At 42.0% G+C, this 15,017-nt stretch overlaps 2 protein-coding genes across 2 annotated transcripts in view; one reads left to right on the forward strand and one right to left on the reverse strand.

Moving 5' to 3' along the window:
• The window catches only part of aldh1l1 (aldehyde dehydrogenase 1 family, member L1), a 29,332-nt gene that overhangs the window by 4,801 nt on the left and 9,514 nt on the right, over nucleotides 1-15,017 (reverse strand). The window contains exons 8-11 of the mRNA XM_020639561.3: nucleotides 1,929-2,054; nucleotides 1,741-1,832; nucleotides 855-1,002; nucleotides 639-758 (exon numbers count right to left, since the gene is read on the reverse strand). Coding sequence (XP_020495217.1) covers nucleotides 639-758; nucleotides 855-1,002; nucleotides 1,741-1,832; nucleotides 1,929-2,054 — 486 coding nt within the window. The remainder of the gene's footprint in view (nucleotides 1-638; nucleotides 759-854; nucleotides 1,003-1,740; nucleotides 1,833-1,928; nucleotides 2,055-15,017) is intronic.
• LOC136179280 (zinc finger and SCAN domain-containing protein 31-like) lies at nucleotides 3,631-14,534 on the forward strand. The gene is made up of 2 exons (XM_065955361.1): nucleotides 3,631-3,894; nucleotides 12,077-14,534. Exons 1-2 carry the CDS (start codon nucleotides 3,693-3,695, stop codon nucleotides 12,886-12,888), a joined length of 1,014 nt encoding a protein of 337 aa, XP_065811433.1. The 5' UTR covers nucleotides 3,631-3,692; the 3' UTR covers nucleotides 12,889-14,534.

Raw genomic sequence — 15,017 nt, forward strand, 5'->3', positions numbered from 1 at the left:
GATACAGCTCATACAATCAACCCAAAACAGACAGAAGGCTGGTTCTCCAACTAGAAGCAAAAATAATCCCTGAGGGGAAGTTCAATTTTTTCACTCTGCTGCACACAAATAGGCCGAAATACACAGACGTCCACAAACATGACTCTATGGGCATGCACTAATGGAGATATGTTATAGTAAGGGGCTGCATATGAAAGAGCACCCGATGCAATTGGGGGGGGTTCAGTGCTGAAGTGCAACCCAGGAGTGGTCCTCAGGAAAGAACTGGCACCTCCTGCTACCAGACCAATTTCCAGACTTGGTCCACAACAAGACTAGAACCGCCTGCCCTCCGGTTCCCAACTCAAGTCCCTGCAGACTGAGCCTCTGCCCCCCACAAATGGATACCTACTCTTTCAAAGTAAGGCGACTAATGATTGTGATTACTGTCTTTTTAATTCAACTTTCGACAGTAAACTCTACATGATATTAAACTGGCTGACTTGACATTTCATTACTTGCAAACCGTTAACCTCTTATAAGGATGGAGATTTAAAGACGAGTTTAGAAGGGAAAAAATGACCCAGATAGAAATGATACTGTCATATTATTTTAGTCTTCATTCAGTATTTATTTTCAGCCTGTGCTCTCTTCCTCACCGTGCCGTCAGTGGGGTTGATGGTTTTGTAGGTCTTTCCTCCTTCTGCATCCACAAACTCTCCATTGATGAACAGCTGATGGGGCATCTTAACGGTCATGTTGTTGATGCTTTTCTCCACCTGAGTGGTTTCAAACACACTGGTCAGCATGTTGTCTTCCCTAAACGCCAAAAAAGTAAACAAATACCCGCCGACACAAAAAAAAACAGCTCCTACATAGTCAACAACCAGTTCCTCTTCACCGTCCTCTCCTCGGAGCTTTCTGACGCACATCTGGATGAAATCCTGGAACGTGGTGTTCATGTACACGTCCTCGTTCTGCAGCTGGCAGGTGCTGGCTCGGAGCTTCACCTCCTCCACAAGCCTGCAGGCGGCGACAGGAGGGAGAAGAGTATTACAAACAGGGAAGCAGCTAGAGAATTAATAGTTGGGATTTCTGATGTTTTCTAATGTGCTGACTGAATAAAGTAAAATGTTAACACCCTGTTTTACTCAAGTTATTTGCCAATATATTTATTTTGATTACCAAATAAAATATATTGGCATCAAAAAAGTTGAAACGGTTACATTCTTAAGCTATGCATGCAGCTCTCTGAGGGTGTGCTTAGGTACTCTGTTTAGTAAATGTGGATATAGAGAGCTGTTTGTGCTGCAAAGATTTGAGAAATATGCAATATTGAGAAACAATGATCTTGAGAATACTTCAAGTTCACAACAGCTGCAGAAAAAAAACAACAATTAACATTTCTCTTTCAAGCCCTCGCACTACAGCAACCAGAAGTCATTGCAATTTTTTACTTTACTAATAATACTTCTTGTTGCACAAGAAATATATTGTGTAACAATCAACTTGCATGAGATACGTGCATGTAAGAATCGGTTGATTGACTTTCTAACTTCTGTTTTTTTTCTTTTTTGTCAGCATATAGTGTCAAAGCTCTGTCATTGTTTTCTTGCAGTTATGGTAATTATTTTTATTTTTTTAATCTTTTCAGTTTGATTCAGTTTCTAATAGGAAAGTCTCCAAATCGCCATGATACCAGATAATTCAGCTAACTTCTTATTGAGGAGGGAAATGTATCGTCCACACTGTTTTAATCACCTGACAACATCCATGGAAGCAGCACCAGACTTGAAGAAATCCGTGGAGTCTTCAATCGTACTGACGTTTGACAGAATACTCTGCCAGACTGCCTGTGAGGACAGGAAGTGAGAAACATCAGCATAGACAGTCAAACATCATTCAGCATGGAACAACTTTTCAGTAAAATGTTACTCCAGAGGCCCTACCCTCATCTGTTCAGCAAAGGTTTTCTCCTCCTCTGTGAGCTCCACAGCAGCGCTGCTTCCTGCACTGAAGTACTGTGCTGCAGCAATCATCTTCCCATCCTCGAACTGCAGATTCTTCACCATCAGCTGCAGAGAGAGAGAATGAAAATGTTTAAACAAAGAATCGAAAAGGAACAATAAATTTCACAAACCCCAGAACAACTTTGTAAAAAAGGCTTAAGCAGTAGTGTGGTAATCGTGTCACATTCAGTCAGCAAAAGTTATAAAAAAAGAGTCTATACTTTAAAGCTTCGTTATAATTATCACATAAATACATAATTATAGAGATTCATATATGTATTAATTTCAAAAGTCATTTGTACCCAATATGTAGGTACGACGGAGGATTAGGGCCATGTTAAAAAAATTAATAATAATTTCGAAATTAACTTCTTATATTGTATTTCTTTTTTTTAATTAAAAAAAAAAAGTCGTACATTTACGAGATTAAAGTCGTAAATTTACGAGATTAAATTTGGAAATTTACGACTTTAATATCGAAGGAAAAAAAAAGAAATCTAATATAAGAAATAATAAAAAGAAAATTAACATGGCCTTAATCCTCCGTCCTATGTAGGCCTAAAAATGCATAAAAGAACAATAAATAAGTCTAAATATATTTTTATTTTATAATTTAAAAAAAGAGAACAATAAAAATGATTATGTTTGATGTCCACGAACAGGTTTATAAGTTAATAATTGTAACTGAAACTGCAGCAGGTTCTTCAGACAAGCACTTTATTAGATGCAGGTATTGTTTTAATGGCAGTCCTGTTTAGATTCTACAGACCCTGTAGTGACTATCTGATGTCCACATTTATTATATTGCCTTTAGTCACTTGCATAGGTGTATGGAAAGTTGTTGACGCGTAAAAAATAAACAAATGTCCGAAATTAAAGTACTTTCTGATGTTCCAGTTTATTGTCACATATGAAGCAGACAACCCGTGATGATGATATGATGAGTTGTTATTTCCGAGATTATACTGTTGTCGTACTTTTCTTATCTTAAATAGCCTACTTGCGTTGTCCTGTGTTACGTATGTTCCCACCACCTATGCCCCCGTTTCAACCAACCACCTGACCAATTAACCCAAATGATCAATTATCACCACCTAGTGTCCAAATTGAGTACATAAATAAACATATAAATTAGCAATAAATTCACTTCACACTGCTACCTTTTCTCACAAAACCACACTGCTGCTTCTAATGGTAATGTCTTCTTACCCCTCTAATATCTTGATTGCATATGTCACCATGTGCATCTACCTCTCATGACTTTGTGTTGGTTTGCTGTGGCTTTGCGGGAGGGACACGTGGGCGGGTGGGTGTTTGAGAGCCTTTATGTTTAATGTGTGTATTTTGTGCTTGACTGTCTGTATCACACTGTTACTGTTGTATTTTTGTTTTTTTGTGTTGGACCCCCCCGCCCCCGCAATCCATCAAATAAACAGAATTTCCTCACCATATAAACAAATACAATACAGAAACACACACACACACACACACTAAATTGGCTCCTACAGACCCATTATTTACAGTCTAAGGTCCAGGACCAGCTCCAGACCTGCATTTGTTACAGAGCAGCAATACGACGTCCAGTCCATAAGGTGGCGGTATGTGTCTTGATACATATTTTTCCCTGACAAAGGCTGAGAGATATCAGATACACCTCACAGACAGATACACACACAGAGACTCTGCTGCTGCTGCTGCTGCTGCATGATGGCCAACACGACGCTTCAGTCATTCAACGTCTTCCTGACGGAGAGATTAACCGCAGCAGCTGTAGACATCTACGGCTTCGTAGAGAAGACAATCATAGACTACCAGGACGAGGTGTACCGAACAAAACTGGAGAACCAGAGGTTGCAGCGGCTTCTGGATTTGGTCTACAAACCGGAGATAAGGCTGCACAGGGCAGGTATGTTTGTCGACACACTGACAGCACCTTAAACACGGTCAGTCATCTAACACGCTCATAAAGTAGGACCATAAACACCGTGTGCAGTCAGCTCAGGCCTGCTGTTTGTGTGTGCATTGCAATGTTGGACGTTAGCATGTCAGGATAGCAAGCTATTTCAGAGCTAATGATGGAAACGTGACATGTGAACGCTTCCTACACATCCGGGGAATTTCCAAAATAAAACTATGAATTATTTATTCTGTTACAGTCGTTAGTTGTGTTCTTCGCTGCAAAGTAAAATACGAGTATATAGTGCTGGTCATTTTGCCACAGTGTTGCATAAATTAACCTCCCAATACAGATGTTGTAAACAGTGCAAAAAAGTGACCAAGTAACCTGATTGGACAAGAGGCCAATCAATGGGGACTTTTCACAATATAAATATCACTCCGCATCAGACATTTCAATTAAAACTGTCAATTAACATCACAGCAAACAGTCTTATACCTCAGAGTCTTATTCCACTGGTTTCCTGATAAATTAAAATATAAATAGATAGTAGTCGGTGTGTCCTAAACGACAGTAGTAAAAGGGCAAGATGTTTAGGTTGCTTGGCAACAATCCAGTTTCTGTAAAAATGTGGATCTAGTTGATTGGAGCAAAATGTTCCTGTCATTACTTTCTACTACTATTCAGCGTGTGTTTAACTGATGTGTAAAGGAGTTAGGGCTGGGCGATATATCGAGTTTTTAAGATATATTGATATATTTTCAATCCAGATGTAGGTTAGGACAATATCGTTAATATCGAAATAGTTCATGTTGCATTAAAATAATGTTATACGTTTCTTCTGTAGAGCTGCCAGTTCACCTATTTCTCATCTCACTGTTTCTCCCTCTTCACCCTGCTCCTCTCTCTCTCTCTCTCTCTCCCTCTTCACCCTGCTCCTCTCTCTCTCTCTCTCTCTCTCTCCCTCTTCACCCTGCTCCTCTCTCTCTCTCTCTCTCCCTCTTCACCCTGCTCCTCTCTCTCTCTCCCTCTTCACCCTGCTCCTCTCTCTTTCTCTCTCTCCCTCTTCACCCTGCTCCTCTCTCTCTCTCTCTCTCCCTCTTCACCCTGCTCCTCTCTCTTTCTCTCTCTCCCTCTTCACCCTGCTCCTCTCTCTCTCTCTATCCCTCTTCACCCTGCTCCTCTCTCTTTCTCTCTATCCCTCTTCACCCTGCTCCTCTCTCTCTCTCTCTCTCTCTATCCCTCTTCACCCTGCTCCTCTCTCTCTCTCTCTATCCCTCTTCACCCTGCTCCTCTCTCTTTCTCTCTATCCCTCTTCACCCTGCTCCTCTCTCTTTCTCTCTCTCTCTCTTCACCCTGCTCCTCTCTCTCTCTCTCTTCACCCTGCTCCTCTCTCTTTCTCTCTCTCCCTCTTCACCCTGCTCCTCTCTCTCTCTCTCTCTCCCTCTTCACCCTGCTCCTCCCTCTCTCTCTCTCTCTATCCCTCTTCACCCTGCTCCTCTCTCTTTCTCTCTATCCCTCTTCACCCTGCTCCTCTCTCTTTCTCTCTATCCCTCTTCACCCTGCTCCTCTCTCTCTCTCTCTCTCTCCCTCTTCACCCTGCTCCTCTCTCTCTCTCTCCCTCTTCACCCTGCTCCTCTCTCTCTCTCTCTCTCTTCACCCTGCTCCTCTCTCTCTCTCTCTTCACCCTGCTCCTCTCTCTTTCTCTCTCTCCCTCTTCACCCTGCTCCTCCCTCTCTCTCTCTCTCTATCCCTCTTCACCCTGCTCCTCTCTCTTTCTCTCTATCCCTCTTCACCCTGCTCCTCTCTCTCTCTCTCTCTCCCTCTTCACCCTGCTCCTCTCTCTCTCTATCCCTCTTCACAATGCTCCTCTCTCTCTCTCTCCCTCTTCACCCTGCTCCTCTCTCTCTCTATCCCTCTTCACAATGCTCCTCTCTCTCTCTCTCTCTCTCTCTCTCCCCCTCTTCACCCTGCTCCTCTCTCTCTCTCTCTCTCTCTCTCCCTCCCTCTTCACCCTGCTCCTCTCTCTCTCTATCCCTCTTCACCCTGCTCCTCTCTCTCTCTCTCTCTCTCTCTCCCTCTTCACCCTGCTCCTCTCTCTCTCTATCCCTCTTCACCCTGCTCCTCTCTCTCTCTCTCCCCCTCTTCACCCTGCTCCTCTCTCTCTCCCTCTCCCTCTTCACCCTGCTCCTCTCTCTCTCTCTCTCTCTCTCTCTCTCTCTCTCTCTCTCTCTCCCCTCTTCACCCTGCTCCTCTCTCTCTCTCTCTATCCCTCTCTCTCTCTCTCTCTCTCTTTGAGCCAAACTCAACAAACTAAATGGATAACAAAACACAGAATTGTGTTTATTTTGTTATGCAGAAAATTTATTAATTTCACAAACAGGTATTTTGTTTTCATGTACATGTTGAACTTGTGCAACTGACTGTTAATGAAAGACATATCGATATATATCAAGTATCGCCATTCAGTGAAAAAATATCGAGATATGAGTTTTGGTCCATATCGCCCAGCCTTAAAAGGAGTATCACTCTCGGGGTCATGATGTTGTACTGAATATCAACACTGCTGAGACTGGGCTGTAAAGGCCCTGCCAACTGCAGCATTGTTCCTGTGACTTTATCAAAGCAGTGCGGATATTCAGTATAACGAGACCTCTCATGTGATAGTGCTTCATTATATGATAAATGTATACAGCTTGTAAAACATATGGTCCATTGTATTGTTATAGTGTGCTTGAAGGATACATCAGTACACTTGGCATCCATACCATCCACATCACAATACCATAATTCATTATTTAAATCAACTTTTATAATTTCAAATGTTGTATCCCAAAGTTTCAGTTTGAGTGATTGGGGTCATTTCTGATCTCATTTTTTAATCAACCAACAATTGTATGCAAATGACAGTTATATCTAAGTTTTAAGGTATGTTCATTTGTTTTCATGTCCATCAATGTTTTCATGTATTTTTTAATTTCACATTTGAAAGGAGGTGAAAAACAACCCTCTGAACAAAACCAGTAACCAAGGGTTCATTTCCCCTCGATGAACTTGAGTCACTGACACAAGTAGAAAATAAAATAGCTTTAAAAGGAAGATGTTGATCCAATCGTAAAAAAAAAGGATGCAAACCACATGAATGACCTGCACAAAGCACCTTCTTAGTGAAAGCTCTCATTATGATTTGCATTTTTTTAAATAGTGAGCATGTGTTGATGCATTTCTTCAGTTACTATGTTGAAGTGAAGTCCCATACAGCAGCTGTATCACGGATGAATAATAACTAATAACAGTTCTAACTAGATAACCGATACTGATATTTATATTAGGGAGAGAAAAAATCTGATACTGATATATCGGCCAATATCTTTCTTAGATCTGCATTCAATCTGTAGAGATAGATAGAAATAAACATTTATTGTGTTGATCCCTCAAATGAGGTTATCACACACTGGACGTACTAATATCGACCGATATTATCGGCGGTCAGATTAATCGGTCGGGCTCTAGTTCTAACCTGTAATCTTGTATTCCCCGGTTTTATTTTGACACGGACTAAATGTGGTGTTTGACCCAACACCTCCCTTTCATTGTCTTTAAGTGTCACACCGATAGCACTATGGGCAATATGGGGAAAGTCAAATCATGGACTTGAAGGGTTGAAACAAAGCGACATGTATCGTAACAGACCTCAGACAAATACTATATATCCGCCATCTTGTTTCACTTTTTAAACATAAAACATGGTAAAGCAGCACTTTACATCCATTTAACTCACAGGATGATAAATGAAACCACACGAGAGGCTAATGTTTATGTCATACTGGAGTCAGCACAAACAGCTGTGACGTCATCCTCATGAGGTCATTTATTACAGCTGTGGAGGTCACATTTTCCAGAGAAGCGACTCTTAACATTTCATAAAAGCTAATAAGGGTACCTCACATCAACATGAAACATCCTCTAAATCAACTGAACCTAAACTTCAACGAGTAAGCTTTTGTATTCTTAATGCACATTATAAAATCTTTCCCCTTTCTGTCATCTTTCCTTACGACACAACTCGTGCAGTCTGGCCTGGCTATCCTGTCCTGGAAAGACAAGCTGTCACATAATTAATTCCAAAAGAAAGGAAAAGGTATCAACCAAAGGCTCAGTTTTGATCTTATTGCCGCACATGTTAACATGAACGTACGCAGAATTCAAACGTTCCTACAATGAAATGCACAACTCTACTCGGGTGCTATGGTCTGATTATTGTTCTTTATTAAATTTCTGCACCGATAACATGCAGGCTAATGAATACCTGACCCATCTGTGCATTGTTGAGGCCAGAGATCGGATGGAAAATGTTACTTCATGATTATTTTTTTTTTGCTTCCATAATCACTAAAAAGTCTTAGAATAGTGTTAAAACAGAACATTTTATCAAGGTGTATTACTGAGTGATTTCAGCGAGCTTCCTTAATAGTGAAAGTACGGTCCATCATAATGCATCACATGCATGCTATGCACTATGTATCCAACGTTTGGTGCGTTTAATTCACTGTTTGTTAGAGGCTCTGCTCACTACGTAAAGGCTCTGCTCACTGTTTCCAAGCCGTTACTTGCCTTGGATTTCTCTGCTGCTGTTAAGACAAGCATCACGTCTGGGGATCAATCATGTTTCCCCACACTTCTAGTTCATGTATGATCAAAGAGGTTTTTTTTTTTTTTTTTTTTCCTTCCGAGCTGCTACCAAAAACATTTTCCTATCCACTGTTACAGATGCAAGCCCGAATGATTTTCCCACACCGACACAGGAGGTTTGTGCTCAGGAGCAGCAGACGCAGAGGGAATGTGTTCCCAGTGAGGAGCCCTTGAAAGAGGAGCAGACTGAATCCTGGACCAGGTCGGGGGGGTCACCCGGATGTCCTGCATACGGCAGCGTAACCGGCCCGATGACTCAAATGGTCAGAGTCGGGGAGCGGGAGGAAAATCAGATGCGAGACACCCTGAGTCAAGCTGCGACAGCTGGAGAGCACAGTGGATTCCCCGAGCCAGACAACCTCATCCGAGTCGTAACCGTGGGAGATCAGTTCGAGTACGAGAACCAATCGCAAGAGGAGCAACCCTTACCGTCCTATCGAGTGTTCACGGCGTACACAAGGAAGGCGAACATGTTTTTTTGCAACATCTGCGGTAAGCCTTTTGGGAAAAAAGAAAAGCTGAAGCTGCACATCGCAGCTCATTCTGCGAAACGTTTTCCCGAGTCCGGCAACCGGACGTTCACCTGCTCCCTCTGCGGCAAGGTAACATACACCAAATATCACATGCTCACCCACATGAAGTCACACAACAACGAGAAACCGTACCCCTGTCCAATCTGCGGCAACAAATACAAGCTGAAGAGCCACGTGAAGGAACATATACGGACTCACACGGGGGAGAGGCCTTACACCTGCTACACCTGCGGGCAAAGCTTCAACAGGTCGTCCACGCTGAGCAAGCACGCCAGGAGCAAGCACAGCGAGAACAAGCCCTTCAAGTGCGTGCAGTGCGAGCTGAGCTTCCCTCTGTACATCGTGTTGAAGCAACACATGAGGACGGTGCATGGTTACATGTTCCCTGTGGGAGACGACCAGCCCCCGGTGCAATGCTGAATACTGCTGAGGCTCAGAGGTTACAGACCTCTTCATTTTAAATAAACACATCTGTTCTAATGCTCTTTAATGATTGTACACTGTAATTGGAGTTGTAGATAAGATTGCCTTTTTAAAAGTAGCACTTAACGTCTTTTTTTTTTTTTTTTTTACACTCTTATGATGACCTCTAATGAGATTGCTTAACGACTTCCTGATTCTGACAAAGTGTTTATAGTAAATACAATACATGTCATATATTGCTTTGCACTGTTGTTCGACATCTCTGATTAGCTGCACTTCTTTTACGTCTGCCTTAAATCACACGTGGCTTTGTTCTTTTAGTAGCTCCTTTAAAAAATGTTTGTCTGTGTTGTACTGTTTGAAAAATGCAGTGTCAATAAAAACAGTACATGGACATACTGCTCGACTTTTTTTTCATGGTGTGACTTAAGTGGATTTAAAGTGCTGGTGCTGGATTATTGAGAAGGATACCTTACTAATGTACTTTTGAACATTGAGAGATTCAAACAATAGATGGTGACTTTATCAAACATTCGTGATAGGAGCCTAAATTGTAGCATCGAAGCTAATAGTAACAGTAGATTACACTTTGGTATGGCAGATATTTTACTTTTGTCCCCCCCCCTTTTCCCTTCAAGTTTTGGTGCCCCCTGGAGACCACTGAGGGGTCAGGACCCCTGCTTAAAAAAACTACATTATGCATCAGATTGAAATGTTTTTATTGACTCAATCGTGAAAATATCAAAGTTAGTTTCTATTTGCTAGGAAGGAATATCTAAAAAAAAAAAGTCCATTAGTATCTCCAGAGACGTCCAGTGTGACACGTGTCCTACAGAGAGGTCTATGGACTCTCTTTTAATCGAGGTTCAAGGCAACAAAAGAAAATAAATATCTGGGCTGTGAAATTAAGGCTAGCTGCTCAAAGCTATTAAACAATACAACTGAGTGTCTGACCCAACTGCTGCAAAATGCATTGTGGGTAATGAAGTAAGGTCTTCACAATACCAGACGTTTAAACTTGGATACAACCCTATAAAATCAGACGATGTTGATACCTGTTTAGTGTTTTTATACCACGGCAACAAAATCAGAATTGTAAGGCACCCAATATTAGATTTTAACAATATGTGCAAGCAAGGTCCTGAACACGCTTTTACTATGAACATGCTCTCTTACTTTGGGGTCAAAACTAATACCGAGTAAGTGTTCATTTTTTTTCTTTTTTTAGCTTTAGTGCTTTTCAGTGCTGTTGATAATTTAAATTAAATACTGTATATTGTAGCGATTACAAACAAGTGATATTAAAAAAAAGTATCAAATTAGGCCTATTGAATATTTTGACAACTATTTTATTTTTATTTTTATTTTTTTGGGGCTTTTTGTGCCTTATTGTAGAGAGAGGACAGTGGGTAGAGTCTGAAATCAAAGAGAGAGAGATAGGATCTGCCTGCCCGCTTGAAGGACTATAGCCTCAGTACATGGGACATGCGCACAAACAACTACGCTACCAGCACCCTGATTTTGACAACCTTATAGTGAATGCAAAAGGTTTTGACGAGGGAGAAGATTGTGAGCGATATATTTAAATTGATTGCCCTTTGAGATGCAGATCTAATTTTAAAGGGATCCTAAGAGTATATAATACATAAAAACATGTGGTTTTGATGGTTTCAGTTTATTTAAGATAAATTCAATAAAGTTTCAGAATCATGAAAAATGAAACCACGCCCACTGGCAGGAAAGTCGGCCTCTCTCAATTGTAAAAACAGCAATTCAGGTTCTTAAAATTCTGGCCTCCATTGAGGATAGAAAAACAGAAACGGATAGGTCACATATCCTCCTCCTCTTCAAGCAGTTTAAATAAGTCTCAGAGCTCCCCAAAACATGTCTGTGAAGTTTCTTGTTCTAAATCCACTCTGATCCTATATTTGATCATGTCTATAAACCCCTCTAATTTCAGCCCTGCTCAGAACAGGCTGTTTCTGTGTCTGTATCTTTAAATATGTAAATGAGCTGTGTCTGACAGCCCTCTCTGGAAGGGCTTGGGTGTACTCGGTGCTTTCTCGCTCCGTGTCCTATTGTTTACGGTGAGAAGGCAGACTCAGAGGGCAGAACAAACACCTAGCTGTGGGAGTGTCACCCACCTGGGGGAGGGGTTACTGCCCTTTGTGATGTCATGAAGGGAAAATCTCCAAACGGCCTGTTTGAAAACACATTTTCTGAAAAGTGGAGCAGGCAAAAGATGGAGAGGATGGACTTTTCTCATAATCGTGGGGTTTGTAGACAGACTAGAGACACAGTAGTGTTAGCAAAACCATTATCAGTGCACCTATTAGTTCTTTTCACATGTTTACAGGAACTTTTTTTCAACATGTATTGTGTTTAGAGACCAATTTTAGATTTTCTTTACACATACTTTAAGGCTGATGTGGTTTTGAGGCGGCAAACAGTAAAATTACTGATTAGTGTGAATCAATATTTTGGTGCTGAGTACTTCATCATCGACATGCGAGAGTCTTACATTTCTGTTTCTATCCTCGCAGATGCCAAACAGCCAACTGAACCTACGCCCACAGAGGACATCCTCCCTAAAAAACAGGAGTGGAGCCCCGGTGTGTGCCATTACGAGGCGGGACCCTCCCAGGTGAAGGACGAGCCCGAACAGCAAAAGGAGGAGCTCTGGATCAACGGTCACGAGGAACAACCTTCAGCAGAGGACAGCGATGACGGCGACTCTTTGACAAAGGAGCTCATCAAAACGGTGCAGCAGTTAGAGGATTGCAGAGCAGCAGAGGAGAGCAGGGAGCAAGAGCAAACCCCGGACCCCGAGGAGGAGGAGGAGGAGGAGGAGGAGGAGCCGGAGCACTCAGAAGAGAAGACCAGCACCACCTTCTACCGCTGCCACATATGCAACTACATATTCACCAAAAAAACTGTGCTTACATGGCACCTCAAGACGCACGAGAGCAAGTCACAAAACAGCAAGACGAACTTTGACTGTCACATATGTGGCAAGCACATCCCCTGTCAGAGCAACCTGCAGAACCACATGAGAGTCCACACAGGAGAGAGACCCTACAGCTGCCATTTCTGCGGGAAGTGTTTCAAACTGAAAGGACACATGACGGAACATATAAGAACCCACACGGGGGAGAAACCGTTCAGCTGTCACATCTGCGACAAGTCTTTCAACAGAGGATCCACCCTGAGGAAACACGTGTTAGCCAAGCATAAGGAGGAGAGGCCGTACAAGTGCGGGGACTGTGACGAGTTGTTCACCGAAAGGTTGCTGATGAAGAGACACATGAGGAAAGTTCACGGCATCAAACTGTCCACAAATCAAAGTCCTGCCTGAAACGTTCATTACTAATGCACGATGCAAAATGTTCCACAACACATGAAAGATAGGTTAAGGTATCTTGTGAAATGTTTTGAATATTTTTGGAACCAATACCAGAAAAAAGCATTGCTCTGAGAATGTACTAATTTGCATAAGCCCTTTCACACATGCACTCCTGAAAATGTCTTGAAAATATCAACACAGCTTGCCCCTTAAATCTTCCTGAGTTGCTCTTTCACACACGTGCCTCAGAGCGGGAGACGTTTGCTGTATGATGGGGGGGGGGGGGGGGTCTCGGAGGGCAAGACATGATGTGAAACAGACTAAAGGATAATCACCCCCACTCAGTCGTAGTTAATTCTGCTGAATATTTCCTCCTGCGTTCTCACATCTCACCCCGACTTTTTACAGAAACTCTGCTTTGGGGGCTGGTTTGGAAAAATCCGGATAAAATTGGGGATAGCTGCAGTTTGCGTTTACACATGCAGCTCGTGCCAAAAAAATTGTGGACCTTTTCAGGGGGTTTGTGCATGTATGAAAAGGGTCTTATACTACAAAATGTCCTTCTTCATGAGGTCAAAGTTTTAACAGTTCTTTCATTTCAGGACTTTGCACAAAGCCAGGCTGACTGATCACCAATGCTTGCAGTCTGTTTTCTAAGTCCCCGTGTCCACCTAGTTGTTTTTTTTTTTTTTGAGCGCCAGAGTCCTTTTGTTCAATTGTTTTTCAATTAGTAGGCGGCTGCCTGGAGAAAAAGAGCAGTGCACAGCGTCTTTTTTCCAAATGTTCAAAATTTTTTGTGCAGCTGCTCCGAGCGCTCAAGTTGGAAATCTTTTAACTTTTCAGAAAGGCGCTGTTGACATCTCCGGCGGCCTCTTATCAAAATATATGATATTCCCTGTAGTTTTTTTCCGCCTATGGATCGTGTCCTGTACTCACATCCTCTTTGCTCCGAGTCTGATCAGGTAAAAATGATCATACAGCTGCCGTTGTCAACAGACTGTTGTCATAGTGACAGGATGGATGTGCAGCACTTTCCTTCTCAGCACACAAACGCTTCATGCAAACACCCCCGAGCACACAGCCAACGCATTTCTGCCCGGAAAAAAAAACCGCAATGTCAATCCCTTCTTCACTGATCAACAGTGTTCAGAGCGTTGTGTCGGAGCAGCTGCGTGCTGGAGGATTGAGAGCACTGCCTGTCTCAAATCATGGGACCACTTTCTACACTTTAGATGTGCTGGATAGTTGTTCTTTTACTCTCATTCCCTCCGTGTTGGAAACCTCTGTTCAATGTAAACATGAAGCACCAAGATTTCCCTCTTCAGCTTGAGAAACAAAACCTTGTTAGAGATGAAAGTCGTGTCTACGTAAAGTCAGTGACTGTCAGTCCGTCCACTTCAATCAGCTTGAAAACACTTTCTAATCGAATTATCGAGCACCATAATACCATGTAAAAATGTGGTACTTTGTTTGACTTGTTATATCTATGTTAGACTATGAAATGATTTTATACATTTATATATATATATGATATATGTACTCTATACATACCTCAGTTGTACTTCTCTTCTTTTCCCAACGTTCAGTGTTATGATATTATTGTAAAGCAGCTATGTGAACATGAAAATATATATAAAGTAAAAAACACATCATCACTGTGTGAAACACATTTATTTATCATGTAGTGGTGCAAGAAGTGCTAAAGTTGTTGGTGTACAAACTTCAAGGTCACATATTATCCTCCTTTATAACAAGTTTAAATACTTCCCAGAGCTCTCTTAAATATGTCTGTGAAGTTTCTTGTTCTAAATCCACTCTGATCCTGTATTTGATCATGTCTATAAACCCCTCTATTTCAGCCCTGCTCAGAACAGGCTGTTTCTGTGTCTGTACCTTTAAATATGTAAATGAGCTGTGCCTGACCACGCCCCCTCTCTGGAAGGGCTTGGGTGTACTCGGCCTTTCTCGCTCCATGCCCTATTGTTTACAGGGGGAGACACTCCCCCTCGTGGGAGTGTCACCCACCTGGGGGAGGGGTTACTGCCCTTTGTGATGTCATGAAGGGAAAATCTCATGAAGGGAAAATCTCCAAACGGCCTGTTTGAAAACACATTTTCTGAAAAGTGGACTTTTCTCATAAT

Source organism: Labrus bergylta, chromosome 5 (assembly GCF_963930695.1).
Source record: "Labrus bergylta chromosome 5, fLabBer1.1, whole genome shotgun sequence".
In the NCBI taxonomy this organism is placed as follows: domain Eukaryota; kingdom Metazoa; phylum Chordata; class Actinopteri; order Labriformes; family Labridae; genus Labrus; species Labrus bergylta.

What these genes read in the sequence shown, in the direction of transcription:
- LOC136179280 (XM_065955361.1), top strand. Translation starts at nt 3,693, where the DNA reads ATGATGGCCAACACGACGCTTCAGTCATTCAACGTCTTCCTGACGGAG. An exon ending in GATAAGGCTGCACAGGGCAG is followed by an intron (nt 3,895 to 12,076) that starts GTATGTTTGTCG and finishes CTATCCTCGCAG; the next exon opens with ATGCCAAACAGCCAACTGAA.